This window comes from Toxorhynchites rutilus, chromosome 2 (genome assembly GCF_029784135.1).
Source record: "Toxorhynchites rutilus septentrionalis strain SRP chromosome 2, ASM2978413v1, whole genome shotgun sequence".
Lineage (NCBI taxonomy): Eukaryota > Metazoa > Arthropoda > Insecta > Diptera > Culicidae > Toxorhynchites > Toxorhynchites rutilus.
Genome location: NC_073745.1, coordinates 253,210,136 through 253,225,140, shown reverse-complemented (window position 1 = coordinate 253,225,140; position 15,005 = coordinate 253,210,136). Strand labels below are relative to the sequence as shown.

The 15,005-nt window shown below is 40.7% G+C and overlaps 1 protein-coding gene across 1 annotated transcript; it reads right to left on the bottom strand.

Moving 5' to 3' along the window:
• Nucleotides 1–11,375: 11,375 nt before the first annotated feature.
• Nucleotides 11,376–12,739, bottom strand: LOC129768260 (SAGA-associated factor 29). Its single transcript, XM_055769773.1, has 2 exons — nt 12,598–12,739; nt 11,376–12,542 (listed from the first exon to the last, which is right to left on the bottom strand). Exons 1-2 carry the CDS (start codon nt 12,634–12,636, stop codon nt 11,709–11,711), a joined length of 873 nt encoding a protein of 290 aa, XP_055625748.1. The 5' UTR covers nt 12,637–12,739; the 3' UTR covers nt 11,376–11,708.
• Nucleotides 12,740–15,005: the final 2,266 nt, after the last annotated feature.

The window sequence follows — 15,005 nt, the reverse complement described above, 5'->3', positions numbered from 1 at the left end:
ATCGCCTTCAATGAATTTTATTCTTTAGTCCGTAAAAAATACCATCGTTAACTGGCAACGTAAGTGGAACGAAGATGAATTGGGTCGGTGGCTTCACTCGATTATCCCTAAGGTTAGCCTCAAACCATGGTTCAAAAGTCTGGACTTAAGTCGGGACTTTATTCGCACCTTCTCTCGACTCATGTCCAATCACTGTTCGTTAGACGCGCTACTCTTTCGTTTTAATCTTGCCGATGGCAATATCTGTGCTTGTGGCCAAGGTTACCACGACATCGAACACGTTGTTTGGTCGTGCGAGGAGTATCTTGTTGCCAGATCGAATTTAGAAAACTCTCTTCGGGCTAGAGGAAGGCAGCCCAATGTGCCGGTGAGAGATGTGTTGGCTCGGTTAGACCTTGATTACATGTCCCAAATATATGTCTTCCTAAAAGCTATCGATCTTCGTGTGTGATTGTCCTTATATCCTTATATTCTCCTTTTCCTTTTCCTTCGCGAGAAATCAAATCCCTTCTTACTAACAATAGAATAAGGTGAAATGTAAATACATGTTAGATATAAGATAGGCTTAAGAATTGAGTATGATGAATGTGAGTGCGAATGTGAGTGTGAACATTGTCAACATATCCTTATATCCCATCCTTTTCCTGAAACAAAATGTCACCCTTCTAAACTCGAGCAAGCCGCGAGTAATCGGTTCTCTACCTCATTAACATTAGAATTAATAAAAAATGTTTATGTATACTTGTAACTATACAGATAGGAGTTTGGCTCCTTTAAACTTATGTAACTGAGCCTGTAAAAATAAACGATTTAATAAAAAAAAAATGAATCAGGTTCTCGTGAGTCAGTCGATATTGCGTATGGCCTCACGAAAAATATTGACTGGAGAAAATTTGCAGAAATAATATCTGAAGCACTTGTTTTAATGCATGAACTTCCTCCACTCGAAGAGTATAATTTTATATCGAGTTTGATTTACGAAAGCGCACTTCAAGCTCAAAAGAAACGTATTCCTGCTACCACTTTCCGACGTCGTCCTCCATCACTTTGGTGGGACAAGGAGTGTTCAAAGGTCTACCTTGAAAAATCATCCGCTTTCAAAAAATTGCGGAAAACTGGACTAGTGGAATGGTTTCGAAAGTACCAAGCTCTAGAAGCCAAACTAAAAGGTCTGATTAAAGCAAAAAAAGACGGGTGGGTAATGTCGGGGACATAACCGGAGTGACGTAGGACTATACAAAGGGGACAGCTTTTGTTAAATATATATTTTAAATATATTGTTTTATTTTCTTTTCCTACGTGAATACCTACCTGAAAAATGGATTAGTTTACTGTTTACTCTTTATGAATATGTTGATGGTTCTGAAAAGAACCTTTGGTGTTGTGTTTTTGTTATCACTCGATATTCCCAACTTGTTCGGTTAAACCTTCCTGTTTAGCTATTGCGTTTGCCACTCGTCACAGCTTTCACATTTGGAAAATTTCTTCCCATCCAGCTTGTGACATGTTATTCAGTAAATTACATTTAATGCGACGTGCCGGAGAAACACTTTGCCACTCACTGAAACTAATTGTTGTCTTGATGAGCGCCGAACCGAAGCTGCTCTGTTCTTGATGCGGGTTTTCTGATTGTCGTGAGCGGCTTTGCAAGCCAACTCGAGCACTCCGACGGCCGAAACTCTATAATCCCTGTTAGGTATACTGGTGCTCCGGCACCAATCCGTTCGGCCTAGTTACCCTTGCGGAGCAATCATTGAATGCGACCAACAGGGAACTGGAAACCTGCACGGTTCGAGTGAGACTTTGCCTTTCCCTTAACTTGTCCTCCTTTGTTACGTCCACGATGCCGATGCCGTACAACCACACGGGTTTACGATTTGAAAGAAAATAAGATATTTTTTTGGGGTCCGCGTGTTTTATTCTCTAGCGGTACACACTCACAGGATAGAGACAAATCGGCAGACTCAGCCAGAGGGGCGAGTCCAACGAGACGAACGAATGAGCGTTAAAAGGGAGCGATGGCAAAAAAATACATTCATTACGATTTGTTCGCTCGTTGGATTCACATGCAGGGTAAAAAGGGTCCTTTTCAGGATCACAAAATTATCTTCAATCTAAAGAGTTTATTGTTTTGTTATCACTCGATATTCCCATCTTGTTCGACTAAACCTTCCTGTTTAGCGATTTGTTGCCACTCGCCACAGCTTTCACAGTTGGAAAATTTCTTCCCATCAAGATTTGTGACATGTTGTACAGTAAATTACATTCAATGCGACGTGCCGAAGCGCCACTCAGTGTCGCATTGGAGGCGATTTTAACCTGTAATTGAACATTTGCGATGACAGTGGTACAGTGTCGACTTTCAATGTGGGGTCATAATTTGGATCTCTATGTTTACAAAAATGTCCAACTAAATAAGTCGCATTACAGGTCCGTCCAATTAGCTAAATGTCGAACTAATTGTAAATTACTGTTCTTTCAATCTGGAAATAATTTAAGAATTGGTGAAAATTGAATAATCTGGAAAGTCCCCAACTATCAATAAGCTCAGAACAACTGCCAAATTCACATACTCATCAGATCCTGGCAAACAAATGATGAAAAAATCAATTTGTGTTTTATTATTATTTTGGATAACGTTTTAGAAAGCATTGAACTGTATTTCCTAAACTCTTTTGACGTAGGACTACGTCTTTCATTTCTATACCGGGGTGTAAAACCAAAGTTTCGAAAATGAAAGCGTTACGCCGGAGACCGAGATTTTGAGCGTTAATAGCTCTTAAACAACTGAACGAAATGGTATGATAAACACTTCATTCGAAAGATAAAAGGTCTACGCGTCATATACTTGTTACTTTTTCATCCAAAAACTTGTTTCAATAGTCTGAAAATTGCTTTCAAAACAGGCTATTGAAATCACCAATCGGTATATAAGAGAGCGCCGCTCGTAAACCCCCTCAGTTATGATTGAACAGCGATTGGAGCATGTTGTCGCTGTGTTGTGAAGCTATTTTCGTTTATCATGAAAGCGCTAATGAACGGTGTCACCAAGAGCCTGTATGTGCACCTAAGGCCAGAAGGGAATCCATCAGGAGGAGAGTGATGCCACGGTTCCGCTTGAAACATCGGCCGCCACACACACATATACACGCGCGGAATTCTCGTTGCTATCATCGTTGCTGAAAAATAATCTGCCAGTTCCCCTGGGAATTGAAAAATACATTCATGCGAAAGAGTTTATTTTAATGTTTTCTATCCATATAACACTGCAACCAAATACATTTGGTTTTGTGATTTTTCAATCAATCGCAATTAATAGGAAAGCTTCTGAATATTTTTTTTCCCATCAGTGGAAAACTTTCGTATCCAATATTGGATGCATAACATGAAAAACGTGAAACATCATCGCGAAAATCAAGTCATTTTCGAGCGATTATTTGCTTTCTACTCATATAATGCTGCGGCCAAATACATTTCGTTTTGGATTTTTTCAATCAAGTGCGATCAACCTAAGACCACGTCTTTCTGCAATTTATTAGAGGTGCAATGAATCTTTAGGAATTCCCGCTCTACGCGCACTGGCAAACAATGTTTACTCAACAATTTCTCAAACGAGAAATGGGTGTTGTGAGAAAGGATTAGAACGCGAAAACGACAAACGGGAGAAAGATGTGTTTGGAGGTTGAAGGAAATTGGCAGAAAACTTCTTCATTCTATCATTCAAATAATGTGATTCATACCACTTCGTTTTACCAGAAAGAGTTTCTTAATGCTCAAAGGAGGAATTGAGTCCTCCGAGGAAATTACCCAGCGCAAGTTAGAGTCGACTATCGATTGCGGCATTCGTACACAAATAATTTTAAAATGCAGTTTCACCAAAGTGATTTCTTCGGATATATTCACTACATCATGTCATGTATTTCATATTCTTCATTATGAAATCCATATCCATGGCACCTATCGGTATCGAATTATCATCGACACCACGATTTTCGCTAAATGCTCCTTTCAGTTCGGCCTGTAAAAAACTTTTCTGAACTCTAATCCATCAAATTGGGAGCCCTGAAAAGGGCCGTTGATTATATGCTAAGCTAATATAGCACGCTCTCCTCGGATACGATGGGCCAGCTGGATGTCCTTGGGCATGATGTGACGCGTTTTGCATGGATAACACACAAATTCGTATCTTCGAATAAGCCTCCTGCAGCGTCATAACTGCGGAACTTTGGAAGCGCAAGTCGGTTTTGAAGTCCTGAGCAATTCCACGATCCAAATGCTGCAAAGGTAGCTGCGGATCACCAATTCGGTCGACTTCTGATAGCGACGAATCACGCAAAGTTCCCGGTCGATAGCGATGTGGCTTCTTCACCTATCCTGCTGCTGGTGCGCTTATCCGAGCTGCTTTCAAGTGCCTTACCACCGAAAGACTAACGAGCTGTCTGCGAAAGACTAACGAGCTCGAGTCCTCACGGTGCAAGAGTAGAGTAAGAAATGAACGAAAGCAAGGGAAGTGTCATTTTATAAAACATAAAAGTATCGAATGTAAACCCCACCCTCTTTATTATATAAGCTTACTAATTAATAATAAGGGTGGGGTTTAGATTCTATACTTTTATGGTTTATAAAATGACGCTTCCTTTGCTTTCGTTCATTTCTTACTCTACTCTCGCACCGTGAGGACTCGTTTGTGTGGGACCAAGCACACAGCTCGTTAGTCTTTCGGTGGTAAGGCACCACGAAAGCAGCTCGGATAAGTGCACCAGCCGCGAGGAGTGTGACCACATCGCTATCGACCGGGAACTTTGCGTGAAATTCGTCGCTATCAGAAGTCGACCGAATTGCTGATCTGCCATCTACCTTTGCAGCATTTGATTCGTGGAATTGCTCAGGACTTCAAAACCGATTTGCGCTTCCAAAGTTCCGCGGTTATGATGCTGCAGGAGGCCTATTCGAAAATAACAATTTGTGTGCTGTCCATGCAAAACACGTCACATCATGCCCAAGGACATCCAGCTGGCCCATTGTATCCGAGGAGAGCGTGCTATTAGCTTAGCATAAAATCAACTGCCCTTTTCAGGGCTCCAAATTTGATGGATAAGAGTTCAGAAAAGGTTTTTACAGACCAAACTGAAAGGAATATTTTCGTTTGGATGCCATTCAGCATCGAGAAAATTCCGGAAAGATCTAATCGTTGCTGAAAAATAATCTGCCAGTTCCCTGGGAATTGAAAAATACATTCATGCGAAAGAGTTTATTTTAATGTTTTCTAACCATATAACACAGCGACCAAATATTTTTCAATCAAGTGCTATTAACAGGTGGTTATCGAGTTAGCAATAACCACTGGAGGGCTGGAAAGAACTAATCATTGCTGAAAAATAATCTGCCAATTCCCCTGGGAATTGAAAAATACATTCATGTGAAAGAATTTATTTTAATGTTTTCTATCCGTGTAACACTGCGACCAAATATTTTTCAATCAAATGCTACTAACAGGTGGTTATCGAGTTAGTATTAACCACTGGTGGGTTTCGAGTATCGAGGAAAATCTGAAAAGAATTAATTGTTGCTGAAAAATACTCTGCCAGTTCCCCTGGGAATTGAAAAATACATTGAAGCGAAATAGTTTATTCTAATGTTTTCTATCCATATAACACTGCAATCAAATACATTTGGTTTTGTGATTTTTCAATCAATCGCAATTAACAGGAAAGCTTCTGAAAATTATTCTTCCCCATCAGTAGAAAATTTTCGTATCCAATATTGGATGCATAACATGAAAAACCTTGAGCCTCCAACGTAACGCTCTCGTTTTTGAAGTCACCCAAATATTTATTTATCCATTCATTCAGGATGGATTTAGATTCAACTTCAAACAAATGATCTCTAAATCAACGCTAGTCCTACGTCACCCTTGCGGTTATACCATAGATATAACCCACTTCCTGTTTTTTGGAAGGTTTAATGGCCCTGAAAAGCACCTTGTTTTATGAAATGGTTCCAATTTAGAAAACTTAGTACTTGTGGTTTTGAAAAAACCATTTCGAACGCCCTCGATGCCGCCTTGTTCTGGATTTGCCACCAAAGCAGTTTGTATAAAGAACAAACTTTTTTCTTCCTGATGCCGTTTTGCGATTGCGTTTGCCACTCGCCACTCGCTGCAACTGCCTGTTGTCTTGATGTCCACCGAACCGAATGTGTTCTGTTCCGAATGCGGGTTTTATTATCGTCGCGAGCAGCTTTGCCAGCTAACTCGATCACTACGGCGGCCGAAACTATATAACGCCGGCTAGGTGGACTGGTGCACTGGTACTAACGCGCTCGGCCTAGCTACCCTTGCGGGGAACTCCAGATCAACACGGTTCGAGTGGGATTTTGCCTTTCCCTTCACTTTTCCTCCTTTACCATGTCCAGACATGGCTGATTGGGTTGGTTTGTTGATGTGTTATGATACGAACCGATGTGGTGTACGGTTTGAATGAGAATGATCGTTACGGCAGCGGAGCGGGGATTTTTAAGCTGACTGGCTGGCTCGAGAATTACGCATGTGTGAGACTGCGACCAATGTTTCGTTCATTTTTTTCTTTTTCCTTTCCAATCGTGCTTCATTCTATTTCGCTGCTGCTCTGGTTGCCCGTTTTGGTCGGTACGATTTGAGGAGCACAAAATGGACCAATAAAAAATGGGCACATAGTGCATTTTGACAATGCTTGATATTTCACAATTATTCAATTATTTATCTCAAGAAAAATGAAATGTTATTCGTTATGATAGATGCGTGGATATATTTCCTATCAATTGATGCAAAAACCTTTGCGATCTATTGAGAAATGCTCGAGTTATAAGCGTTCCAAATCTTGCATTTTCTCCTACTTGTTCAGTGCCTAGATTTCCATTTCACCCCCTATATCTTCCGGTTAGACGTAGTCCTACGTCAAAAGCGTGGATATTGGCGAAAGTTCGTCAATGGTTTGTCAAGGTAGACCGCTATGAGCACTCTTTGGAATACGGCTAGGAGAATGCGTAGCTACATGCGTATGCGTAACCATACAAATGAAAGTGAGGAATACTCTGACCGTTGGATTTTCAAATTTGCAAGAAAGGTTTGTCCCGATTCCGTTCCTGCACAAAGCGTCGTACGCGACATTCCGCTCCAATGCGACTATGAAAATTTTTCGATGGTAGAATTCTCAATTGCCCTCCTCTCATGTAACAATTCAGCTCCTGGGTCGGACAAGATTAAATTCAACTTGTTGAAGAATCTTCCCGACTTGGCGAAACAGCGTTTGCTGAACTTGTTCAACAAGTTTCTGGAGCTGAATATTGTCCCACATGACTGGAGGCAAGTGAGAGTGATAGCCATACGAAAACCCAACAAGCCGGCTTGCGATCACAACTCGTATAGGCCGATTGCAATGTTATCCTGTATTCGTAAATTGTTAGAGAAAATTATTCTACTTCGTTTGGACAAGTGGGTTGAAGCGAACAATTTGCTGTCAAATACGCAGTTTGGCTTCCGCCGAGGTAAAGGGACGAACGATTGTCTGGCGCTGCTATCTTCTGAAATCCAAATCGCATTTGCTCGCAAAGAACAAATGGCTTCCGTTTTCCTCGATATCAAAGGGACATTTGATTCAGTTTCCATGGAAATTCTCTCAGAGAAACTTCATAATCGACTTTCACCAATTCTGAATAATTTCCTGTACAATTTACTGTCAGAAAAGCACATGTTTTTCAATCATGGCAGCTTGAAATCTTCTCGATACAGTTCTATGGGCCTACCACAAGGCTCCTGCCTAAGCCCCCTCTGGTACAGTTTGTACGTCAATGATATAGATGATTGTCTAACTAGAGACTGCACGCTGAGACAACTTGCAGACGATGGAGTTATTTCCATCACGGGTACTAATCCCGTCGTTCTGCAAATGTCGTTGCAAGATACCCTGAACAATCTGTTCAAATGGGCCCTCAAGCTGGGTATCTAATTCTCTACGGAGAAAACTGAAATGGTCGTTTTTTCTAGGAAGCACGAACCCGCCCAATTCCAGCTTCACCTATCCGGCAAAACGATCAAGCACTCGATGTTTTTCAAATACCTTGGAGTATATTTTGACTCTAAATGTACCTGGGGAATACACATTGCGTATTTGAAACAGAAATGCCAGCAAAGAATCAATTTTCTCCAAACAATAACCGGAACATGGTGGGGTGCCCATCCAGGAGACCTCATTTAGTTATACAAAACAACGATATTATCAGTGTTAGAATATATTCTCAAGCTGGAGAGAATACAATATCGTTGCCTGCGTATAGCCATGGGGTGTTTGCATTCGACACATACGATGAGTCTCGAAGTTTTGGCAGGAGTACCCCCGCTTACTCTTCGGTTCACAGAATTATCCTACAGATTTCTCATCCGTTGCAAGATCATGAATCCATTGGTGATTGATAACTTCGAAAATCTACTCCAATTGATTCCTCAGAAGTTTTATGTCTTTATACCATGAGTACCTTACCCACGACGTGCACCCTTCACCAGGCATCTCCAACCAAGTTTGCTTCCCATACTTTTGCAATTCCTCTGTCATTTTTGATCTGTCCATGCGACAAAAAATCCATGGAATCCCAGATCATCTACGCTCCGATTATATTCCGCCGATATTTTCGGCAGAATATGGGAAAGTTAGATCTGATAAAATGTTCTTTACTGACGGTTCATTCATAAACGGGTCCACTGGCTTCGGCATCTTCAATGAAAATTCCAGTGCCTCTTTCAAACTCAAAGATCCTTGTTCCGTGTATGTCGCTGAACTGGGTGCGATATACTACGCACTGGGGATCATTGAAACATTGCCCATCGACCACTATTTTATTTTTTCAGACAGTCTCAGCTCAATAGAGGCAATCCGCTCAATGAAGGTTGATAAACGCTCATCTTATTTCCTAACTAGAATAAGACAACTATTGAGTGTTTCGGTCGAAAAATTATTCAAGATTACCTTAGCATGGGTTCCCTCTCATTGTTCGATTCCGGGGAATGAGAAAGCGGACTCGCTAGCTAAGGTGGGCGCTTTAGAAGGCACACTTTTTAAAAGGCAAATTGCTTATAATGAATTTTTCCACGTTCCTCGTCAGTACACGCTCGTAAGTTGGCAGCGCATGTGGAGTAGAGATGAGTTCGGTCGTTGGTTACATACGATTATCCCTAAGGTCTCGACGAGTGCATGGTTCGAGGGATTGAATGTAGGTCGTGATTTCATTCGCGTGATATCTCGGCTTATGTCCAATCACTACAACCTAAACGCGCATCTCTATCGCATTGGGCTCGCAGCAAACAATCTTTGTGATTGTGGCGATGGCTACCACGACATCGAGCATGTTGTCTGGTCGTGTATCCGGTTCCATACTGCTCGCTCTCAGCTCTCTAGAGCACTGAGAGCACAAGGCAGACAATCGGAGATCCCCGTCCGGGATATCTTAGGTAGCCGTGATCCTGATCTTCTGCTTCATCTATACCTGTTCCTCAGAAACGCCGATGTCAACGTTTAATGATGTTTCCTTCGTTGTGTCCCCGTTTCATATCCCTCCTATCCGATCGATAAACTTTTACTTAGTCGCGGCAATACATACACACACTCTTTACAGATACACGGGCCAAAGGTTGTGCAGTCCACTGATCATTCAACAAGAGAAGGTTGTACCGCTCATGACAAATCTACATGAACTGATGATTGCGCCGGTTAGTGACCATTCTATCCTGGATTCCTCGAGTCGAGAAAGACGCACCACGCTAAATATGAGGTACAGACTAGGGGGGCGTTGCTGATTAAAGGTCAGCTGCATCCCAATAGGAAGTATCCCGTGTCGGGCACACGTACAGAGCATTGGAGACAGCAACATCCGAATTACGAAAACACTTGTAATACTAACCTCGAGCCAACCGCGAGTAATCGGTTACATATTACTAACATAGATAATGAGAAAAATTGTCAAAGTATTGAACTCCCGGCCCCGTGAGGCTAACGCCATATAAGCCTTGATAAAAATATATATTTTGGAAAAAAATAATATATATACCTCGAATAAGTGTATCATATTTATTCTCACCCGTTTACACCTATTTTCACGTGAATAAATCCATCTATAGCTATAGATCTCCCCTATGTAAACCCGCCATTAGACCTATTTTACTATTATAGAAATCGAGCAATTCGATAGCACCGAGCGAGTGATAGCTATCGATGCAAGTGTCAGAACTTTTCGAGTTGTTTGGTTCACTTGTTGCATATCTTCAGAGAATTATTTTGTTTTGGTTTGCGTCCCTGATATTTTCCTTTAGGAAATATTTCAGAAACGCTTGAATATATGCAATTTTCAACACATGTTGGTTTGTTTTGATCAGTATTTGTTTTACGGTGCTGCCAGAATAGTCTATACAAGGTAAGTGTTCAATCCAACATTATTCATATTAATTTTGTTATAATTTACAATGCAGAACTTACTTCCAGCACATATTTCAGTGGCTGAAAACGAGTGGACAGACAAATCACCACCTGTTTGAACGACTCGTTGAACCAATGGAAGCGAATGTTAACATTGCTCGAGGTATTTGTGGAGGCAGTTCAAAAAAAGATTGGTTCAGAATGCCAGAAAGTAAGTGTTTCTTCTACGATACATACAACTTCATAAGTAAATTTTATCACATTATTTGAATTACTATCAAACGAATTTCCTACCTAAAAATGTCTTATTCCTGCTAGCGTATGTTAGTACGTGTTACTTTTGTCAGCAGTTTCTTTTTTATTGCTATACTATACCAAACTTTCTATACCATATGCTAAAGCTGAAATGTCTTGCAAAACAATAATGATTTTTTTTAAATACAGATTTGGATTGACATGAGGTGGAAAGTAAATAAACACTAGCACACAACAAGCGAGAATTCAGGGCCAAAGGTGGTGGCCCAATACAATAAAGCTATTGACGCCGCTACAACAAGAAACCGTCGCTAAAAGAGAATTACATCAAAAGTGTTTTACTTAAAAAAGTGGAATTTATGTGTGACTACTTACGGAATTCCATAGATTGCAGTTGTGAAAATAAATGAAAAGATTCATTTTCTAATAATTATATTTTGAGGGAATTGAGGAAATATCCGTTTTCTCCAAAACATAACCATATTAACACTTTTGGAAATACATTTTCATAGCAGATGCCTCAAAAAAAGATTTGGCATCCTTTCTATAGTGCTTCGTGAAACATTTCAAGCTTGTTTCAAAATATTTCATCACAACCGCTGACATTCGAGCTTGCTAACGAATCGAGCAGTTTTCCTCGATTTCTATAATTCCAGATTTTACTCGGTGTGATAGTGATAGTGATTGTATCGAATCCTCGATTCGATTTCTATAATAGGGCCCTTTATTAGGATTAGTCATGTCAAATTTACAAAGTGATACAAGATTCAATAAAAGTGAAACCTCACATTGCAAAATCTATTTATCAATTCACAAATCATCCAACAGGAATGATTCCATCAAATTTTCCTCTTTCGTCTGTATCAATGCGTTTGTGGCTGGTAAGTTGCCATTGTTGCAGCCAATAGCATTCGTAGAATTTCCAGCTACAAAACCGCTTGTCGATCCTCCTGTTGCGCTTGAAGTTACACTGATAATGCCTGTAGCAGTGTTCGATTGCTGAGAGGTCTGTCAGGAGCTTCCACTGATTTTTTTGCTTTGCTTGATGGCAATGACATATCGCTGAGCAACGAATAGTGGTGGAGAGTAACCATCCGCATAAGTGGGATCTTCGAAAAGAACCTCATATTCCTCGTTTGCCGTTTGTGGGAGTTGATTTATTACTGCTTTGTAGAAGCAAGTAGTTTGGGGATACAAAGCCATAACGGTAGTTCCCTTGGGAAACAGCGCTTGACCGTCGGTTTCAGGGTTCGCTCTCATTAATGGCAGAGGTACAATACGGCGTTTGCTCAGAATGTGTCGATCCTTTTGCTCTTCGTCTATATCATCGACTTCATACTTATTAGCTGATGAAATGTACTGAACTACTTCCGCCAGAATCCAGTTCTCTTCATCCTCCAGGCCTTTGACCAGAGCAGCAACCATATCACCCGGTTTGGCGACATAGTTGTTGTCAGCGGGAATACTTCCACATAACGGAGGTATTTTCTCCCCGGGCTTGCTCACAAATAGTGGTAATGTCTGGGCCGAAATCTGTAGCATCTTCATCAAGGCACCTCTTCTAATAGTTTCCTTATTGCCAGCATTTCTTGCTTGAATTCTCCGTTCATTGCGGATGTTTCGGATATCCTGGATCTTTGCCAAAGCCTGGCGAATCATGTTTTCCTCTTGAATGGCGTCCTGGATACTGATTTTGTATAAAGTCTTCAGCTTATGATTCAACGAAGACGATTTATCGTCCGAAGACATTTTCGCCAGCCGAATCGTATTGGCGATATTCGGTTCATTTCTTCGGCGTTCCGCCTCAATGTCACATATCAGAGATTTTAGCGAACGGAGTCGGTCCTAGAATACATTATTTAGCAAGCATCGTATTTAACTCTTATTGTGGCACAGATACCTGCACTTGTAGCATAGCCTGTTCTGCTGTTAGAGGCATATTTGCAATGTTGTTTCTGATCGATAATATGATAAAACTGTGTTATTGTGTAAATACAATCTTCAGAATGAAAACAAATTTCAAAGTCTACAATACAGCAAGATACAATACTAAAAAGGTGGGTAATAAATCACCTCAGCAAAAAAAAACAATATGCTCCATGATACAAGGTGAAGTCGTTTAATTACTAAATGTGTAGGGGCGGTACTTGAAAACAGTATGGCCAGAAGCAGAAAATTAGAGGCGAATGAACTACAAAGTTTAAAGCCTCTTAAAAACAAAGAACCAACCAATCAGCCAGAAGCAGATATATCAGAGACCGATTTAATCGTGCACATGTTTATCTAATTGATACATTTGGTAAATTTCACATTATACTAGCAGAACAGGCGAACTTCATCCCGCCCGAAATTTATTTTCTCATTTGAATAATTTCAAACATTCATGTTTCCTCCACATATCACGTAGACAGAAAAAACATGATTTTAAACATTCCCTCCCTCTCCGTGGACAAGTGGGGACATTTCTTATACCCCACCCCCAGTCCGCGTCAATATTCCTCTAGTTCAAGAAAATAATTGAATCACGCTTAAAAACCATTTAAATTTCATTTTTTTTTGCTATTCTATGTTTTTTTTATTGATAAAAATGTTAGCTTTATAATAAAAATAACGATTTATTCTCAATCCTTTGATTTTTGTCCACCATGGTCCGGGTAACTCATTAGTATTTAGTAAATTCCATTCACGTCGCCTTACTGTTTTCCCGATAAAATCCATATCAAAATATTACTTGTGTATCTAATCTCGAGCCTTTTTGTAAAAAATCGACACTTTTAGTGCTTCTTTCAAAATAGGTTATTGGAATTTATCGAAGAAAAACGAATCTCGGAACAAGACAGCAGTAGTATAGACGAAAAAATGATATCGATAGCATTACGCTGTTCAAGTTATAACAATATTGTAAGTATTGTAATAGTGTGTTGTATTTTGTAGTTTTGATTCGTTCAACACTCGAATCGCCCTGAATCTCATAAACGTTAGTGCTCGATTTCAAATGTCGTTCACTAAGCTGATCCCCAGGTTCATCATCTCATTAGCATTACTTTACTATTGCACAATATTTTCTCGCCTAAGCATCAATGATGTACTACCGCTATAATAGGGGCGGCCTGGCGGCTACAATAGGGGGTGTTCAATAAAAAATGAGAATTTCTTCAGTGATGTAGACAAATAAAAAACTTTCAAGCAATTTAGTATTTTTTATTAAAACATAACGGTTCTTCTTCAAAAAAGTATCAGTGAATGTAGGCAAAGGAGCTAAGCTCAACCGTACGACGCAACTTGGTGGAGATGCTCTCACAAGAGCGCTGAACTATAATATTCATTTTCTGGATGCAATTCCGAATGCTCGTGGACAGCTTCTTGTCGTCCGTGGCCCACTAATTATTATTGTACACCGGGGTATTGAGGGAGTCGAGAAAATCCTCGATCGGACGGCACTGGGCCAAGTTGGTCGGTTCCGTTCCTTGGGTACGTACGGTATCTGTTTTTCCTCGAGGTACGCTAACGTCTTCTTGGCATAAAGGGAAGACGCCTTGTCCGGCCAGAAGATGTACTTCCCATCAGAATGATGCTCTTCTAAGAACGGAATCAGAAATAACATTCTCCTTAAACATATGCTTGCATTTGTACTTCACCCGGGGGAGTATAGACGTCTTGTCGCTGGTATAGTACCAGTCATTGCCGGTAATGTGAGACTTTGACAGCGGAAAATAACTCGTCGTCCAGCACGAACGACTTCCGGCGATAATTCTTCGTCATCCACTGGTACTGAGATTTCACGGTCGCTATCTGCTCGTCCGTGTACTCTGGGGACCTAGTCTTCTTTCGACAGACGATTCCCTTCTGCTTCAGGGTTCTGTGGATGTAGGAATGGAAGCAGCGAATTTATCGGCTGGCATCACGCAAACTCGTACCGTCGTTGTTGTCGAACAGCTTTTTCAGAGATTCCTTCTTCGTTTTCGTCATGATCTTCGCCGGACGGCCAATACCACTCTTCCGCTCGCCGTTCCGGGATGCCAGGATCCGGTAAACAGTGCTCATCGGCACATTTTCGTCTCGAAAGTAAGCTTCTACTGTAACCTTTTTTCCTTGACTTTAACGCGTTGTTACAAGTTACAAGACTAATATTATTAGTGAATTTTGATTATGCAACAGGACCCAGTAGTCAAATAGATGTAAGCACAATTACTTACGTCACGAGTTGGAAAGCAGTGTGCAAAGTAGGAATAACTCACACTTCCTCGTAGGCTCCACCCTGATGTGTATACACTGGTAAACGATAGAAGCATTCTGCAAAAAGGTAAA